At 36.8% G+C, this 19,356-nt stretch overlaps 1 protein-coding gene across 1 annotated transcript in view; it reads left to right on the top strand.

Moving 5' to 3' along the window:
* Nucleotides 1-18,670, top strand: part of RHPN2 (rhophilin Rho GTPase binding protein 2) — a 29,842-nt gene extending 11,172 nt beyond the window's left edge. Inside the window, exons 3-15 of the mRNA XM_059824789.1 lie at nt 2,868-2,996; nt 5,945-6,020; nt 7,367-7,444; nt 8,161-8,285; nt 9,304-9,470; nt 11,803-11,990; nt 13,291-13,447; nt 13,920-14,039; nt 14,137-14,331; nt 15,092-15,168; nt 15,955-16,101; nt 16,975-17,130; nt 18,419-18,670. Coding sequence (XP_059680772.1) covers nt 2,868-2,996; nt 5,945-6,020; nt 7,367-7,444; nt 8,161-8,285; nt 9,304-9,470; nt 11,803-11,990; nt 13,291-13,447; nt 13,920-14,039; nt 14,137-14,331; nt 15,092-15,168; nt 15,955-16,101; nt 16,975-17,130; nt 18,419-18,670 — 1,867 coding nt within the window. The remainder of the gene's footprint in view (nt 1-2,867; nt 2,997-5,944; nt 6,021-7,366; nt 7,445-8,160; nt 8,286-9,303; nt 9,471-11,802; nt 11,991-13,290; nt 13,448-13,919; nt 14,040-14,136; nt 14,332-15,091; nt 15,169-15,954; nt 16,102-16,974; nt 17,131-18,418) is intronic.
* Nucleotides 18,671-19,356: the final 686 nt, after the last annotated feature.

Genomic DNA, 19,356 nt, shown 5'->3' with positions numbered 1-19,356 from the left:
ACTATGCTGTTGCTTTTCCCAGGATCCTTTACATCCGTGCTCCACAGTGGAAAGGACCATCAGTTGCTTTATTTATTCCATGGAGTAGCGATATAGGAGTAGCAGGGTAGTGCACATCTAATTTGAGCTGGGTTACAGTTGCCGCCAAATTCTTCTACAGTTTGGTGTAATTGGATGAGATTTTGCCCTTTATCTATTATATTTTGTCCACCAACTCTTTTTTTAAGACACAGTTTCTTAGGTAGCTGTCCCCACAGGAATAGCCTAATGTTGACCCTGTGTTGGGGCTATTACATCCTGTGATTAACTGCTTAGCAAACAGTCCTGTAGCTTTCCAATAATCCATCCCTCTGTTACAGAGAACTGAAAATTTCCCCAATACTCATCTGCAGTAGTTTCCTATAGTGTATGTTTCTCTGCAACTGGGGGAACAATGGGTCTCCAAGAACAAAATAGTCAACATATTTCCCTTAGAAGTGAAAATGCTTGGATAAGTTCACTTTTCTTAAACTTGCCATTAATTGATAGGTTGCCCTTTGCCTGTCACCTGCCTTTATCTCCACTCTTGGCAAGAGAGGCGATAGGTCCAAAGCTTATGTAGTTTTAGCCTCTGTGACTGTCTTCATTTTGCTTTCTTTTCTGGTAATTGACTTAAGGAGTAAGACCTAGGGTCTTTTGCTACCTTTTGTATGCATAGTCAAATTCTTATATCTGCCTTTGAAACTGAACACTATTAATTCAGTAGATGTTTCTGCATACCAACTCGGGAGTGTTTTGGAAAGGCTAAAGAGACAAGTCATATCTAATGTGAACACTGGTTACTCTAACCTAAAGTTGTCCTAAAGTTCGGCTCCCGATACCAATATTAACTGCTGAAATACTGAAGTTGCTCTTGACAAGAGTGGGAACTAAGCCTATTTGAAGGGTAGAGGATCAGACTTATGTTATTAAAAATCTAAAATTAATTTGCCCCTGTTAGACTATTAAAACTTGCTAGATCTTTGAAAGAAGCAATTTTAAAAGTTACCTGACCACTAAATAGTTCACATGACTAGATGTATTTACAGTCTCCTAAGGAAAAACATAAATGAGCTTTATGTTTTCAGATTCTATTTGCATTTCATCAAGTTCAAAAAGAAACAAACCAATTGCTGTCCACAAGGAGCCTGCTGCGATAGAATTTGAGAAAAAAACTGGAAATGCAGGTTTCTTTACTTTTGGCTGAAAGTAAACACTAGGCTTGAAACAAATGATCCATATAATGTAAAGACTTTTGGTTTTGGAACTTCTGAAAGTCGCCCTCTCCTTTTCATTGTCTTTTGTTCTGGAGTTCTGAGTTAAAACTGATTTCAGAGTAGAGTTATGTGGATCTCAAGGATATCGCATTGCCCCTGTTGCTGTCTTTTGCTGTTTGTCATTACAAAGTATGTCTACAGTGCAACAACATGAAAAGGTAATCAAATTAACTCTAAATTGGCATGGACGTTGAGAAAAATATAGCCATATTAGAGAAGGTCACCTGGATGGACCACTGGGGTTTCTGAGAAGAATATTAGAATCCCTCCTGTGGAGGATGGTAAGCTAGACCAAACACAGAGCCTTAATAACATCATAATTAAATTGCTGCTGGCATCAAAGCTTGCCCAGTTATCTATGTGGTGCTTCGTTTATCAAGGAAGATTCACTCCACCCTATATTTTTGTCCAGTTTGGCTTATGCAGGCAGCAGATGTTAACATTGCTTAATCTAAGCAATCTCAGGTATTCAATAAAGTAAAGCATAGAAAATTCACAGATAATGCATGTTTATAATATGAAGTACAAGCTTAGAATTTTAGCCTTGGAATAACTAGTTCTTCACCAAGCTGCTCCATAAAACTGGAGGATTGTTCCAGGGGGAGCCTAGATGTATGAGAGGGTTGCTCATAAATATTTATGAGGGTGAATTTTATCTTAAAGGTAAATGCAAAATGCTGCAATTTTAATTTTAAGTTTGTTATTGTCTAATGATTTGGACTGTCTAATATGGGGGTGCAATATCTTAAGCCTGGATATGGACCAAAGCCTTTTATCTTAAACTCATACTTGTTGTTATAGGTAACGGTTTATGTCTCTTGAAAACAGTAATACTGTATGGAGAATGAGGTTAGAAATAGTGATATAATATCCTGAAATACACAAATAAGAAATCACACAAAATGCTCTGGGGTGCTAAATACTAATGTCCACTGTGCTAGCAGTTCAGAACGTTGCCATGTAAATATATAAATGGCAAAGGAAACAAGCAGACAAAAAACCCCTATTTGCATCCAACAAAATAAAATTGTAGAGAAAATTGTATTGTATGAAAAAGAAATATCTTTCTACCTATATATTTGGTTGTAAAATGTTCTGTAGTAACAGTTTTATGGAAAGTTGTTTTCTTTTATTCTTAACATCAGAAGTCTCAACAGATCATTATTCAATTATAAAGTGGGAAAGCCTGTTTTGAAAAAATATCTCCTGACTCCTCCCACTTCCACCCTCATACCTTCTTGTATGAAAAGATCACATACTCCGAAAATAGGATAGTGATTCTGTTTAAGATGCTTTAGTTTTGTTGATTAATGTATCTGAAAATAAGCTGACTCTTAATCGCAAAAAAAAATTTAGCACAGAGCAAACCTTCTATGTGTCTGCGTGCTGCCCAGGCTCTCTCTTGACAGAAAAACCTAATAAATTCTGAAACATGAGGTCCTGTATCATCTCTTAAGGAGATTAAAAAAAATCTTAAAAATGCTGAGAGTGCTAGCAAGGGGGTCAACAAAGGTTATGTACAAAACCCTTTCCTCAGCAATAAAAAAATTGTATGTCTCTTTCTTTCTGCAGAGCAACCACCAACAACAAAGTACGAGAGCAGGTACTACTGGAACTGAGTTTTGTAAACTCAGACTTGCAGATCTTAAAGGAGGAATTGGAAGGGCTGAATATCTCGGTAGAAGTTTATCAAAATACAGAGTACGTATAAAGCTAAGTTACTCAATTATTAACAGATCTTTTGTTTACCACTGGAAACAAAATTGTTTCTAGGTGAATGTGAATGCTGGACAATAATTACGTGAAAGAACAGAGAGTTTGATAGGAAGAGAACATATTTGATGGCAGATTTGTTGACTAAGGGTTAGTCTGCATATTTGTCTTTCACTTGGGAAAGGTGTGTGCCACTAATCCTTGGATACGGAGTTTCTTCGAGGAGGAGAGTATTGCGAGAATTTAAAGCTCCTGGGGCTTTATGGGGAGACGCATGGCACCTAGCAGAATTTCCAGTACTAGAATGGCTAATCGGTTCAGTGCATTCTGAAGTGAACAAACCTAGTGATACAGTATCTGTTCTCAAATGCAGTGCATACAACAGTCCTCTCTTTAGCTGGAGAATAGAAGTCCAATACTGATTTGGAGCTCAGAGCAGACTTGAGGTAATCTTTAAGGTGTGCACTTCAGTGATAGAAATCCCTAAATCAGCTGGCTAAACCAAAGAAATTTTTAGTAGATGAAGTTGGAATTGTTCCAAGATATTTTTCCAACTTTAAAGATCACACTAAACTTCAAATTGCTATGGATTCCTCAAAGATAAAACTTCAAGGTTAAAGATGATTCATTGCCTGAATAGTGCAATGATTTCTATATCAGTTAGATGTTGCTCCTAAAACTGAACGTTTACTATTGATTAACATTAGCAGTTCAAGACACAAATTAAAGTGCTTCATATGAGGGTGGTATAATTTTAGGTCCCTCTTAGCACTATTCTCAGTTAGGTGTTAACTTCCAGGTGGACTACAAGGAATTCTTAACGTAGAGGGACGAAGCACATTTCCAGTGAGGCATCTTTCAACTGAATGCTGACCTGATGCAAAATATCTATGTTTAATTTTTCTCAAAAAGAAACTTGTGCTGAAGGTTCCTGCAATCCACCCCCATGTCAAACTTTGACAACTATTTGATGCGAAAATGTTTTTCGTTCAAGATTTTACCAGTCTTCGTAGATATATGTGAGCATAGAGAGCAGTATGAAAGTTACGGCTGTGGGAATGAGAGCAAGACTCTAGAAGTACTGTTCCTTCTTCTAGCTAAAGAATATTCGAAATATTTGGATTCTCGACGAAGGATGAGCCCCAATGAAGGTCAGGCCCCAAGGCAGGTAGAAGGCTTGTGGCTGGACAGTAGTATGCTTTTTATTCTACAATCTGTTTTGAATAGCATTTCGCCTTTCTGATGCTGTTCATTCTAAGCTCTAAGCTTTTTATGTTCCATCAGCTAAAATAATTCACTCCCTCTATAACTGCTCTCCAGTCTTTAATAGTAAATAGCTATTAATAGTTGCTCTCTGAATCTATTGTGCATACAGTCATCAACATGAGGTCACACCCACATTCCTAGGTTACACTGTATTGTGTTACACCAATCTGAAGGGTTGGCCTTTCCAGTACTTGCACACATCTCAGCTGGATTGAAAAGCATGACGCTATTTCTACTCAGTTCTGGAAACCCAGGATCACCTCCCTAACTGTTCAGTGCCCCCATGATGTTGACTCCATGGGTGTGGCACCTTAGAAACTTAAAAAATAGAAATTCCATTCCTTTCAATGACAAATGCTGGTGTCTATAGGGACTGTGGGTGGTACTAGAATTCATTAAATCAGTAAGTTAGGATTTCTTTTGCATGTGTCTTGCTTCCTTTTGGGAAAAAGTCTTGATATAATCTGTTGTAAAAGTGTTGTGGTTTCTTCTAAAAGCTTCATCAGCTATCAGATCACTTGCACTACCTGCAGTGGTGTTTTGGCTCTGTATCCTCGAAGTCCTTTCCAAGCTAGCAAAGCCACATTCTGGATCGTGCCAAGCAGTTTAAGGACTCTTCCTCTGCTGAGGAAGCTGCACTCCTACTCCCACCTTCCCGAGATGGAATTTCACCAGTAAGAAAGTGATTTTGCTGCTTTTGCTGATAAGACCATAAATGAATCACACCCGTAGGATTTTGTAGTTGGTAATGGAACACTAAACAATGAGAGTCAATCAGTTGTTTTCACGAAAAAGGAAAATATCGGATAAACCTTGTAATTGCCCAATACTGGTCCATTAAACCTACTCAATAAACTATGTATCTGGAAGCAATTCTGATCTTTCTTTTTTATAACTGGGTAATATGCTTAGTGGAAGAGGAATATATGTAGTTTTTGAGGGATAAATGGTGCTCTTTAATTCATAATAGTCTTACCAGCTAGCGTTGTTTACTAATATGATCCAGGTTTAGGTCTGTGAGACAGATGTGTTTTCTCCTGAGGATCAGATATTTTTTTTAAGTTACAGTTCTCATCCTTATTGCCCTTTGATATTTTAGAGGTTGACTTGTTTAGAGGTTAACACCTAGCATTGTCTACAAACCAAGCACTTCTCCAACTTCCTAGTCTTAGACCTTTCACTGTTAAAGTTGGTATACTTTGGCCCTGCTTTTCCTTGTGTTAAGACAGACATCACTTCTACATACGAAACCATTGGGAGCATGTAAAACACTGATGATAACTATTAATGATTACCATAGCTCTTACTGTGGCAGATCTCCTAGCAGCTGTGGAGTTGTTTTCTGTCCATATAACTTGCACAGGTGTATATATAGCTTGAGCTAAATTGCAGTAAGCCAGCCTTGGAGAGTCTCCTTTTCTTGAAGGAAAAATAGGCTCAAATGAAAAAAAAAAAAAAGTGCAGGCAAGTAGCGTTCCTCACTCTCTTCTTGAGGAGTCATAGGCTGTTAAGCAGACTTACTTGGGCAGGAAGGAACTGTTATAAACTATGTACCTTTTACCTGAACACACATCAGCATACTAACTTTCTGTCATCAAATGAAACAAAAGTATCTTATCAACAGACAAATAGAAAACAAGTATTTCTGAATATTTTTGTTTTTTTTATAGACAGACTTTCAGCATTCCCTTGGTACCTCTTGGCCTGAAGGAAACCAAAGAAGTAGACTTTACACTCCCCCTTAAGGTAAATTTCAGAGACACATTTCAATGAATAGTTAACAGAAATAACTTCTATTTCAGATTTGTTTAAAGAAGCAGAAGTAATTTATGTACAAGTTATTTTTTTCGTTTCATTTGCCCTAAAAATGAGATCACAATCTGTTTAAAAAAAAATTACCACCAATTATTTGGGTCGTTGCTCATATCTAACTAGGAAAAGGAGTCAGAAGATGTTATAAGAAGAGACAGTAGAGTTAAACCAAAGAGAATAAAAATTCCTTCTACAGTTTTTTTTTTTGTTCCAATAAGGCTATTGATTACTACTCTAAGTGTGAAAGGAAGTAGTAATGAAGGTTTTAGCATAACACAGTGATACTCCACTTGCACTAACCAAGCTAGCTCAGCTGGGAAGCATTAACAATGCTTGTTTGTTGGCTAATACACTTTGCTGGCTATTTGAGCCACCTTCTATATTTTTTGGACTACTGTGTATTGTGCAACGTAGATTTTATTTCATGGTAAACCATCTTCATAGAATCATAGAATGGTTTGGGTTGGAAGGGGTCTTCAAAGATCATCTAGTCCAACCCCCCTGCCATGGGCAGGGTCATCTTCCACTACATCAGGTTGCTCAAAGTCCCGGCCAACCTGATTTTGAGCACTTCCAGTGATGGGGCATCCACAACTTCTCTGGGCAACCTGTTCCAGTGTCTCACCACCCTCATTGTAAAAAATTTCTTCCTTATATCTAGCCTGAATCTACCCCCTTTCTGCTTAAAACTGTTGCCCCTTGTCCTATTGCTATTAAAAAGTCTGTCCTCATCTTTATCAGCCCCCTTTAAGTACTGAAAGGCCGCAATAGGGTCTCCCCTCATCTTATATCACTGTAGCATTTGTCTCTGCTTTTACTTCTGTAGGTTAATCTCCATGGTTAGATTATGGTACCACTTTATGCCATTGCAGCTTTGTTAATTTAAGTGGAATTGCCTTAATATAGCTGACAAGAATTTGGCAGTCTCTTTCTGTTAACAAGTTTTTATGGTCACTTGATTCCCTTGTTATTTTAGCTAACAGGGTTCATTTGTCCCTTTCAAAACCACTAAGTGTTGTTGCTTTAAAATCAAATGGAGTTGATGTAATAGGTGTTTGATTCCTTTACACCAGACTGAAATTTCTTGTCTCAGATAGATATCAAATCAAATTATTAGTTCTATTTGTAGTCTCATTGCTATGTGTTACTATACTATTGACTGGGACTAGACAACTGCAAATCACAACTGAATCAATTTTGTACTGTTTGCAGAAAAAAAATTCATGAATAGTTTAGGTTAATTTTAGATATTCTAATTTTTTACTCTTTGTTTTTTTCAGGACTTTATTCTGGAACATTATAGTGAAGACAGTTCTGAGTATGAAGATGAAATAGCAGATCTCATGGATCTGAGACAAGTAAGTTCAAGTATGGCACACCATGAGGTCTTTTAATCAACAGTTCTACGTAACAACATTTGTATGGAATCAGAATATGCCATTATTACTTGTAACTTACCATATTCTTATTGACTTCATTTCTGAGATATGGAACATCAATCTCCATTGTCCAAGAGCTTTACAATCTGAGTCAAGAACAAGTGAAGAAAAGGATGAAGTTATGCAAAGTGATTGAGCTATTGACACAACTTTGTAAATCTAAGACTTGTCTTACCTACTTTTTTTACTTTAAAGTATTTTAAATTTAGCAGGAAGAGTGTTGAAATGAATATATCTAGCAAAAGACTGTATTAGAATGGTGGTTATTTCTATTGTTCGTTTCCTCTATTACACTAGAAACATAAACTTTCTTTGTAGCTTTCATAAAATATCTACAATCTTTATTTAATTAACTGTGAGACTTGCCAAACAGATCCCTTTTGCTTCCTTCATTAACTCTGAGACTTGCCAAGCAGATCCTCTTTCCTTCCTTAAAGGTTATGTGCTACTTCTGTGCAGCTGAAAAACTCTTATTTGGAATGCATCCATGTGGCCTTAAGCTTACTGTTCTCAGATTCCACACATTTCTATGATATGCAGAAGTATAAAGGAAGCGGAGCTTTATCTCTGGTGTTTCAGTATTCATCCTGTAACAGCAACAGAATACACTTTATTTTAATCTATTGTATTTTAAGGCCTGCCGCACTCCTAGCCGAGATGAAGCTGGCATTGAGATGTTGATAAGCTATTTCCTACAACTTGGTTATGTAGAAAACAGATTTTTCCCACCCACCAGGCACATGGGAGTTTTATTTACATGGTAAGTGTGTAGTTCATGTTTGTCTTTTGTCTTCTTTTTTTTTTTTTCAGAACACTGTTAATCATTAACTGTCTTCTGTTTAAATTAAGCATGTCAGTATGTTTCTCTCCAGCACTCCCTGCAGTATGTGTTGTCAATTTTTTTTTTTTTAGTGTTAAGAGTAAACCTAAATAGAATATAGCCTTTTCATGCTTAAGAGTGAAACCGTTAACTAGATTATGATTTGGGCTACAGATTAGGACAAGGGAAAAAGAGAGAAAATAATCTTCATTTTGGACAACTGCACATGTTTCCTGGACGCTGAACCTTGGTGCACAAAGCAAATGGGGAATGGGTCAGACCTTAATTCTCGTCCTTCAATTTGTTAAAAAGAGCATTTGGGCCAGAAGGGAGGAGGAGCGACTTAATTTATTATAGTGGAGTGTTTACTACATCTATGAGCAAAGTTTGACTTCAGAGTTTGCATTCAGATGCAGAATTTTTATTTTTATGATGAAGAAAGATGACTATGATGAAGGCAAGAGGAACTGTTAGATTTCTAGTCATAAGTGCAAGAGGAAACTTCAATATACAAGCTATAGAGGATCTGACTGCGCCAATAGTTGATCTTTTGGCAACATCTAAGTACGAGAACATAGCAGCACATATGGATACTTCCCCAGTATACTCTCAGCCTCTGTGATGTTTTATAGGCACTTTTGAGTTAGCTATAATATGATATATATATAACAAAATAATATAGCATATAATAATATATTGGATATAATACAATATAATAGATATGGAGGCACTGCTGTAAAACCTGCTGAAAACTAAGCCTCAAATAAAGCCATTCTCTGGCTTGCAGCAGTTAGATTGTCCCCACAGTACATAATGGTATTTCTATTCACCTTCATTTGCACTGTAGCAGAACAATTATAAGAACTCCACCGCTCTTTTAGAAAAACAGAATGAAAACATCTGTTGTTTCAGTAGTCTCTGCTAATCTTAACAATTCTTCTTATGTTTGTTTCCCAAGGTATGATTCCTTCACAGGTGTCCCAGTGTGTCAGCAAAATCTGTTGCTTGAAAAAGCTAGTATTTTATTCAACATTGGAGCCCTCTACACCCAGATTGGAACAAGATGCAATCGTCAGAACCAGGCTGGACTTGAAAATGCTGTTGATGCTTTTCAGAGAGCTGCAGGTACAAATGTAAAAATATTGGGAAGGTCTTTATGCAACTGTTCCTAATCTCATCCTGACATCCTGCAGATTTCTGCATTTCCCACTGGCTTTGTTACACAGGAAAAAGAGGAATAGGGAAATTCAAGAAGCCTAGTGAAGAGCTGAGATGAAACTTGAATGCAAAACCTGGAACTGTAGTCTGAACATGTAGATAAACACAGTGAATACTGTGGTTAATGATTAACGAACTGCAGTTCAAAGGTCTGAGTAATAGCCCTAACATTAACTGCTTCACTGTTCATTCTTTGTTTCACCAGCATAGCTGCTTTTACATCAGTGATATTACATTAGTGCAAAATCTGTACAAGAAACAATTTAAAGGGTTGCTAAAGGGCTTAAAACCTAGTTTTCCATATGGTCTCTTCAAAATTAATCTGACTGTGTTCTCTGGTGAAATTTCCAATTCATTGGAAGCTGACTACATATTTTCTGTAGATTCCAAAGGCAAACAGGTTGAAAATAATCAATCAATCTCTGTCTCAAGTAAAGAAAAATACAAATTCTAATAAGGGGAATCATATCCCTTGAACTAACATGTTATAGAAGCTTTTGTTTTGTTTTTCTTCCAAGTGGATTTTCTAATTTTTTGTAAATGTCATCTGTGCTACACATAATTACATAGGTCATGTCTTTAAGCATTAATATGTACGATAAGATTTATTTCTGCACTAACAATCTGTGGCTATTGAATTCTACTGGATGGGTAGCTTTATCAGGAACAAACTGTGGACCACAGAGTTGGACTGTCATAAACCCCCTCTCTTGAATACACAGCCATCAAAAAAATTTGATAGTATTTCTTCACGCATTTATTAAATAAATTGGTTTTCAACCTTTGTATTTCATCTAAAAGAAATTTCAGTACTTCAGAAATTTCTCCATTTTGCTGCTGCTCCTTCCATTTTGTAAATAAAAAAACACTGCTTTTTACTTCAGTGTATTTGCAGAACAGAATTAATTCACAAATTGAAATGCATCATTTGCTACCACAGTGCCTTTTTAGGGCCCCAAAGCAATGTGCTCAGGAGGCATTTCATTGTACCTGTGCATGGCTCTATAACACTGTTCATTATGTTGGTAGAGACATGATATAGAGCATGTATTAACCATTTCTCTGGGCTGAATGGAGAATGTTGCACAGAATTTACCCTCAACAAAGCTCTTGGTGTATATATGCTTACTACATAAGCAGGAATATGTTGAGAAAGGAAAAAAAAAAACCCAACACAACACCACACACCATCGTCCCATGTTCCCCACCCCGTCCTTTCAGTTGCTTTCAGTAGGGTGCTCCATCAGTACTTGGGATGTGCCTGGAAAGTCTGGGGTTTTCTTTTGGTGCAAAAAGGCAGAGATGGCCATAATTCAAATTTGTGTAAGGGCATATTAATAAGTTAAAAGATACAAGTGTAACATAAAAAATGAAATATCTCAGAAACTGGTAGTAGGAAAATGCAGCACAACATGGCCAGAACCAAACGTAGTGACAAGAAGTAAGATTACAGAAGCTGGGACACTTAAAAAGCAGAAGTCTTATCGTTTTTTGTAGTATTATCAGCAATTAGCAGGCTAGTAGAACTCACTAAACCAGTTGGATGACATGCATGCTGAAGGTTACGCTTCCATCTGTGAACCTGTTACTTAATATTTGCACTACAGTTACTGTTTGGTTTGAATTTGATAAATGATAGAAACAATTAATATGTTGGTGGAACCAAATGTCTAGAGCAGAATCTAATTTTACCCTATTAAATATACTGTTCTAGTTTACTTACAGGGATGGAACAGAGCTTTCATTGGGACACAATGCACTTCACAGCATCTGAAAAGGAGATTTATAATTAACTAAGTTTATATGTTTGTATGTTTTCCTTCCATTCAAGGGTTCTACTGTCACATCCTTATAGTCGCATAGATTTCTTTTTCTTTCTTGTCCTATGTATAAGCCCTAGCCTACCACTCCCATGTACAAGTCACATTTAGTTCAGCACAGCTTTATGGTCAATCACAAGAACTGTTATAAGCAAATCTGAAGCTATTGCCCTTAATACTTGCAGCTTCTGTTGCTCCTCTGAATTGTAATTTTGAGAACTGTGCCTGGAGATGTTTGATGGGAACGCAAAACAAAACCTGTAGGTCAGTTTAATTTCATGTGTACTAAGAATCCCTTCAGATTGTTATAGTGCAATACTAGAAAGCATACTTTCAATCTTAATTATTATGGTACATGCTAGAATTAAGTTCACTTGTTTCTCTCTTTGTAATGCTGACAAAAGCTTTTGTAATTTCAGGAGTCCTAAGCTACTTAAAGGAGACCTTTACTCACACACCAAGTTATGATATGAGCCCAGCTATGCTGAACGTACTAGTAAAAATGATGCTTGCACAAGCTCAAGAGTGTGTTTTTGAGCAGATTGGTCTTCCTGGAATACGCAATGAGTTTTTCACACTAGTGAAAATGACACAGGAAGTTGCCAAGGTAAAATATGAGACTTTAAATTTTAGTCTTTAAAGTAACTGTTCACAGCGCTGTGTTACTAGCTACAGCCTCTAGTAATATTAACAGAATTTATTAAACCTAAATGTTAACAACCGTTACTGAAAAACAAAACTAACAAGGGATAGCTCCCAAGCTACAATGAGAATCACAACCTTTCAGAAGATTAAAACATGAATAGCTGCAATTTAAATATCGTTATTTTAAAACCTTTATGATTTGTTTTTATTTCATAATTCATGATGTTTAATAGAAATGTGCTGGAACACTTGAACAGTGAACTGACCGAAGGTTTTTTACAAGCTATTTATCATATTGCTCTTTCAAACAGTGCAGATCTTCTCCACAGAACAACATGCAAAAGGACAGGGTTGTTTGTGTAGTTCTCTGTTAAGTATTGAACACAACCCGTCTGTTATTTCCCAGCAGCTGGAGGTTATGCAAACCTAAAAAGCTTAAGTCCAAAAGAGTAACTAAATTGTAACTGGGGGAAGGAACCTGATGAACAGAGTCAGACTGGTAGCTGCAGAGCTGTCTTGGGACTTGCCTGAAAAAGGGAGAGGCAGGCTGTGCCCCAGAAGGTAGCATTCATACTTGACTGAGGTTGTTGACATCAAAAATTGGGTATGCCAACAAGATATGAATATGCCTTCTGAGACATTTCACAGTAGCAGATATAGAATTGGTTCCATACTAGATAAACGGGCAAAGCCTTTCCTACCAACCCTGTAAAGTCACCCTGACTTACCTATAGGATTTATCAGCTGCAGGAGAAAGATTTTTGCATTCTGCGAGGTATAGTTGTTTGATCCATAAAAGCAGCATTCACTGCTTGAAAAACTATATTATTTCCTCTGCATAAAGGATAGCAGCCCAGTTTTAACTAGGCGACACAAACTTAAAGCTAGGTATGACTCCACAGTTTCAGAAGTGAAGTAATATGCTTCACCCTTTTTCTCAGCTGAAAGAACCCAATGAGATGTATTTGTAAATTAAAAAACATTTATTATATGGTATTTTTACTGAAGTCTGAAGCCACATAGATTGACTGACTTAGTCCATCTGTTTTTGTACAAAATTGATTTACTTTTCTTGTAAGGGAAAAATCAGAGATGGAATTTCAAATTTTCTCAAAACTTATTTCCAACCCTTTCTAACCATCTTCCCCCGCCTTTGATGCGATGCACGTGAAATTGTATTAAGGCTGAATATAATATCCCTTACTTGAGCTCCTGATAACTAATGTTAAATTCTCATACTTCAATTCTGTGCTTTATTTTAGGTGGGAGAGGTTTACATGCTGGTTAACACTGCAATGAATCAGGAACCAGTGAAAGAGAATATCCCCTATTCCTGGTCTAAACTGGCACAAATAAAGTCAGACCATTACAAAGCTCTGGCGCATTACTTCATTGCCACCATTCTGTGTGACCATGAATGTAAGAATCATCCATTTTCTATATATTCATATAAATAACACTAATAAACACAAACAGTTATAATTTGGTCTATGAATAAGACTAGGAGCCAGGAATTTTGGGGTTTCAATATATGTTAATTTGTGGCCATTTTCCTGTTCAGCTATGAGGCCATGCTTTTTTGTCCTTTACAGAAGAATGTGGAATTTCAATAAACTAACTTTTGCAGAAACAAAAGAAATATTATATCCATTATGTGCTACTAAATTGTTCGATTCTTGTCAATGTGTTCTAGCATATAAGTTTTACTTGCATACTACAGATGATAAAACTGGTAGAAGTCCTAAAAACTTGAAATTCCCATCAATATACATGTGTAAAAATATTTGACTGCGTTTGGAGAGAAGGTAGTAATAACTACATAACAGTACACCTAAAGGAACAGGGCACCAAGAGATGTGTAATAGTTAATGTTCTATGTCAATTTTTATAGTGCAGTCCGGTGATGATGAAGATCAGCAGGAGAAAGCCTTGTCCCAGTTGTATGACTACATGCCTGAAGGACTGATGGTTCTCACCGTTTTAAAGGACAAAGTTCAGAGAAAACAATTAGGTAACTGCCAGTTTCACGCAGCTACTAGATACAATTTGAAAATTACCTTGTATTTATTGTCTACGGAGGACAACCAACAGTTTCTAATTTTTTTCAGGGAAAGCACATTTACGCAAAGCCATTGTTTACCATGAAGAAGCTCTGAGAGTCTGTGGTTTATGCAAAAAGCTTCGAAACATTGATGTTCTTCAGGAGGTTCTGACAGCTGCACATAAGCGCTCGCTTCTCAAATATGCTCAGCAAGAGACGGAAGATGACTTTCTCAGTCTAATCCAGGCTCCAGATATCCTTCGTAAGTATACACAGCTATGTATGTATCTAACCATATGTGTATATGCTTTCATAGGGATATGCCTTTATTTTGTATATATGTATACATACTGTATAGTATCCATACATAATATAAATAATGTACAGGTTATATACTATAAATTTGAGTTCAGATTCCTTACATGTTTCCTCAATCACAGATAAATGAATTTTGTTACAGCTGCTTTACAGTGTTTCTGTCTCTGGCCACATCATTTTTTAGATGTAGATAACAACGGTTATTATTTAGAATTCGTCTTTTTTTTGGTGACTATTTTGTGACCTAGAAAAAATGGGGAAACTTCAAAAGCTAAAATCACATAAGGGAAAACTAATAACTGTTCTTGAAGCACAAATTTTATACTGGTCTAAGTTGTTAACTCAATTTGACTGCTACTGGTTCTTCCTACCTTAGTCCAGCTCATCCAGCTCTTTCCTCCTGGAAGTAGTGGGAAAGAATGAGCACTGGTTTTTAATTTATTTTTCTTTGAAAAATAAAGAGGAGAGTAGCATAATTTTGTTTGGATGGTTTTAAGTTTTCTGTATTGATACTATGAGCTCTGGAGATACTTTTAAGGCAATTCAGATATTTGTCTTACACATTTCCACAAAAATGAGTTTTTCTACAGCCTGGTGAGAATTTAGGAGAAATTTCTGTCTAGCTTGGAATGCAAGAAAAATAAATTTGTATGTCTTCAACTAATACTTGAGAGAAAATTAATTTGTTTTTCTTTTTGTTTTAGCTAAAACAGAGCACAAAATAGAAACAATTGCTCCTCAGTTTTCCAAGGTGAAAGTTAAAGACTTCTTTCACAGGCTGGTACGTGACATGATAATGCCAACCAACCTCTGTTATTTTGCTAGCAAGTATAAATTCACTCTAATGTGAGGGAAGGGACATAAGTGTGTTAAGCCTGAGAAGATGATCCTGTAGTAACTGGGTTTTTTCAGAAGTTATTGGAGAGATTGCTCTTAGCTTCAGAGGTATAAGTCAGCTTGAGACTAGCCAAGAATAAAAGTGCCATTTGTGTATAGCTTTGCACAGCATTCATTCTTGATAACCTTTAAAAAGTCCCATGAGGTTTCAATGGATAATTGCATGCAACTTAAAGGTGGGGAGAAACATGTACTTGGAGATGGGCATGCAGAATGTGTAATGTTGCGTGCCACAAAGCCAGTCTTTCAGGTGGATCTGCGTGTATCAGTGGGCAAAGGGAATTGGGAGTTGTGGTTAGGATCAGAATATGCAATGTTTCATGAATCAATTTATCCCATCTAAAATGGAGTAATAGAGGACCTTAGAGCCTGCTGCAGCCAAAACATTCTGCACACCTTAACAGAGATCTCGGAACAACTTGGCAGTTGTTCCCATCCCACTGTGTTTGAAGTATCACCCGAACAGTCATGAAGTAGGGCTGAGTACTTCAGGGGACATCTTAAACTTCTGGGATAAATCTCATTGTTCCATTTCAATGGAAATAGCTGGAAGGTAACCTGAGTAAAACCTACATAAGATGAGCTTAAAGCATTATAACTTAAAAAAATAGAAATGCTTACTTACAAATGACAGTAAACCATAATGTGCCTGCTGCTACATTACCTCCAGGGCCCGCTGACAGTGTTCTCAGCCAAGCAGAGATGGACGGCTCCACGTACCATTTTCATCCACCATGAAGCAGGAGAGCTAGGATTCAGTCTTAAAGGAGGTTCGCCAGTACAGGTTTATTGTCTTGATCCAGTTTGTTCTGCAGCAGTAAGTACATTGGTGCAATATTAACAATTTATCTCCAGACTCTAGCATTACAGTCTTTTAAATGTAACTTCAACTTGTTCATACTGGTGTATGGAGTATTTACTGAGTTCTGCTATACATCAGTATAGTAAATTCGTATAATCTGAACACATTTTCAGTGCTATATACACCTTAGATGTTAAAAGTATCCATATCCCTGACGTCACATTAAACTAGAGCTGATTTCTTCCTCTGTTTACACTTAATAGATAAAAAGTCCCAAACAGTAAAAGCAAATGTTATTCCCCATCTAATTCAGAAAGTTAAATGCGTAAAGGCTTTAGAAAGTAGCAACAACAATAAGGATGAGGATCAGGAAGGGAAGGCAAAGTAGCATGTGCCCAAGGAAAAAGAGGGGAAAGAACATATTATTGGCTTCTCACATGTTGTTCTTTTGGGAGGGGGGGAAACAATGAGATAAATCAGCATGCAGTGATGAGCACAGTTTAGCTCTAGGAAAGGCAGAAGCAACCACCAGTACAAATAAAAATACTGAAGAAATAGAAGTAAAAACTGGAGAAAATATCTCATGAGGGATGATAGGGTAGCAAAAACCAAGTTTCATTAAGGAGAAAAGGACATAAAAAGAGCCAACATTTGAGTATGCCAGAATCATATTTATCAATGGTAATTCAAATAGGTAATTTGTGTACTTGAAAAAGTTGCAGGTTTCTATGTTACATATACGCTTTTGTTCCATGTGTCTGGCTAGACAATGTTGGTTTTTTAGCATCTAAGAGGGAAATGCCTTTAGAGTAGCTATTGTATGATGACAAAAACATTTTACACATCTTTGAAATTCCAGATAATAACCTGTGCAAAATTTTTTGACAGTCGATGGGCCTAAAAGAAGGCGACTACGTTGTTTCAGTTGGTGGTGTGGATTGCAAGTGGCTTGGAGTGAATGAGGTGCTGGAAAAATTCAAAAGCGTGGGAGAGCAGCCCATTGAGATTGAGGTTATCAGTTGCCAGGATACAGCAGCGTCTCTGGTATGTAATGAAGCAAATGTTTTGCGGATTGGATATGTGAGGTTTTTTTCAGTTTCCTGGCTTCAGTCCCTGATTAACGTTTACTTTCATGTAGTCAGATACCCCACTCCACCAGTGAATATGTAAAGCATTCAGGCATGTGTTCAGTTTTAAACAGTCTGTTTAAATCATCATGACTTAGCAAGCTAAAGTACAGTCTATGTGCATAAGAATGGTTGGGTGGTAGGGTTTTTTGTAGTGGAGCTACTTAGATTAATTGCATTATAAATTCCAGGGCATATTTTATTTTCCCCTAACTTGTCCCAGAGGATGAAAATACTACCCTGTTCAGCCATTGGAAAATAATGGAATGAAATAGAACATCCAAGACTACACGCTTATTTTCTATGCACTATTAACATAAATGATCCATGACTTTTGAATTACATCACGGATTAATGTCTGATTTTTAATTTTGGTGGACTTTAACTGTCTAGTCAGTTACTAAGCTGCTGTAGAGGGTTTAGACTAAGGAAAAATGATCACAAGATTAAAAAATGTTAAGCTCTAAGTAACTTAAACTTATTTGTAGTGTGAGAGAACCTGCAGTTCAGCTAAATCCACTGCTTCATGCTTCTAACATTCCCAGGCAAGCTCAGGCACTGAAGTACTGTTGCCTTAGAAGTGATCAAGGTGCTCTTACTGCTGTTAGGTTTTCTTGTTTTGTTTAGGAAGTTGATTTTCCTTCTTGAAAATAAGGAATTGCACACTTGCCATTCCAAACTGCTACTGGAAACAAAAGGCTAGAATATAATCAAATTGCTTCAGGGCACAGCTGAGATAAGACAGAGAAGGCTGTGCCTTTCAGGTATCCCAAAAGAATGCAACTACGACAACAAAGGCTACTGTAGGACAATCAACATGGAACCTGTCCAAAGACAGCAGAAAGACTTCCCTTCAGAGATATGTGCAAGAACTACATACTTAAGCTTCATAGAGAGGGTAGTGTATATATTGTATAATTAGGCTAGAAGCCAGTAAATGCTAACTATAACACAACCCATGGAAAAGATTCACAAGTCCCTTTTATGCTTTGCATAGTATACACTTGAGTCTACATGGGCAAAATACCAGAATCACAGCACTCTGAAGGGCCTTGTGTCCTTGTGTTCAGTTAATATGTCATTAGCACAGAAAGCTTGCTGTAGTCTGCCTTGGAAAACTATTTGCACAGTAATCTTTTGTTATCTTCAAAATTTTGACCCATTTTGGGTGACTGATTCTTATAATGCTTCTCTTTTTCCTACAGCATAGTAAGAGTGCAACTTACTCTGTGGGAATGCAGAAGACATATTCCTTAATCTGTTTAGCCATGGAAGAGGATAAGATTGATCAGACCAAGAAAGCCCCACTGAAACTGCCTTTTCTAAGTTGGGGAACTAAAAATAGACAGAAAGCTGCAAGCACCCTATGCCTTCCTTCAGCTGTGGCTGGAAGTTCTCAGATTAAGAAGAAGCTTTCTCCCTTTACACTTCTGAATACAGAAAGTTCATTGTACTGAATCTTTCAGAAGGATCTGCTAACATCGCATTTTTCTTTAAAATGTATATAAAAAAATAGATCAATTTTATATGTATAAGTAATTCAGACAAACGCCATTGACTTCATTTACTGTGTATTGAGCCACGATGAAGATCAGAGGCTGGCAAAAATTGTAAAACTTAAGTATTTGAAGGTTAGAATGAAGTGGTTTGGGAAGCATGCAATAACAAGTTTCAGATGATAAAATTGCTTACATGAGGACTGGATTCCCTCGGAATTTCAAAATACAGTATCATGACTAATTTTTTATAACTATGGTAGATGGGAGTTATTTATTACAAACTTTGTGCTGCATGCAAAACAATGGGGGACACATTAAAGGATGATTTTGCTGTGGAAGTTTAGAGTCAATAATAAATCACTTAACATTTTAAAGAATTATCTTAACAAACCACAAGCGAGAGAGAATAATGTTATTCAGAGGAACTAGCCTTGTGCCAAGGGCCAATGTCATGTAGTTGTGGTTTTTACGCATAGACATTCTCTTTCTGAGAGTACTAGGTGTATTCTACTGAATAGTTAATTTAATTCTGGAAGAGAATTAGAAGGCTTAGAAGTCAAAGATCTTTTGAACTACAAAAGGCTTTTACTCTGCTCTTTGTCTGATCTAGGTTACATTTTAAATGCCTGCTGATTCAATTGTTA

The sequence above is a fragment of the Gavia stellata genome, chromosome 15, assembly GCF_030936135.1.
Source record: "Gavia stellata isolate bGavSte3 chromosome 15, bGavSte3.hap2, whole genome shotgun sequence".
In the NCBI taxonomy this organism is placed as follows: domain Eukaryota; kingdom Metazoa; phylum Chordata; class Aves; order Gaviiformes; family Gaviidae; genus Gavia; species Gavia stellata.
Note: the sequence above shows the minus strand (reverse complement) of the source record. Positions and strands in the feature narration are given on the sequence as shown.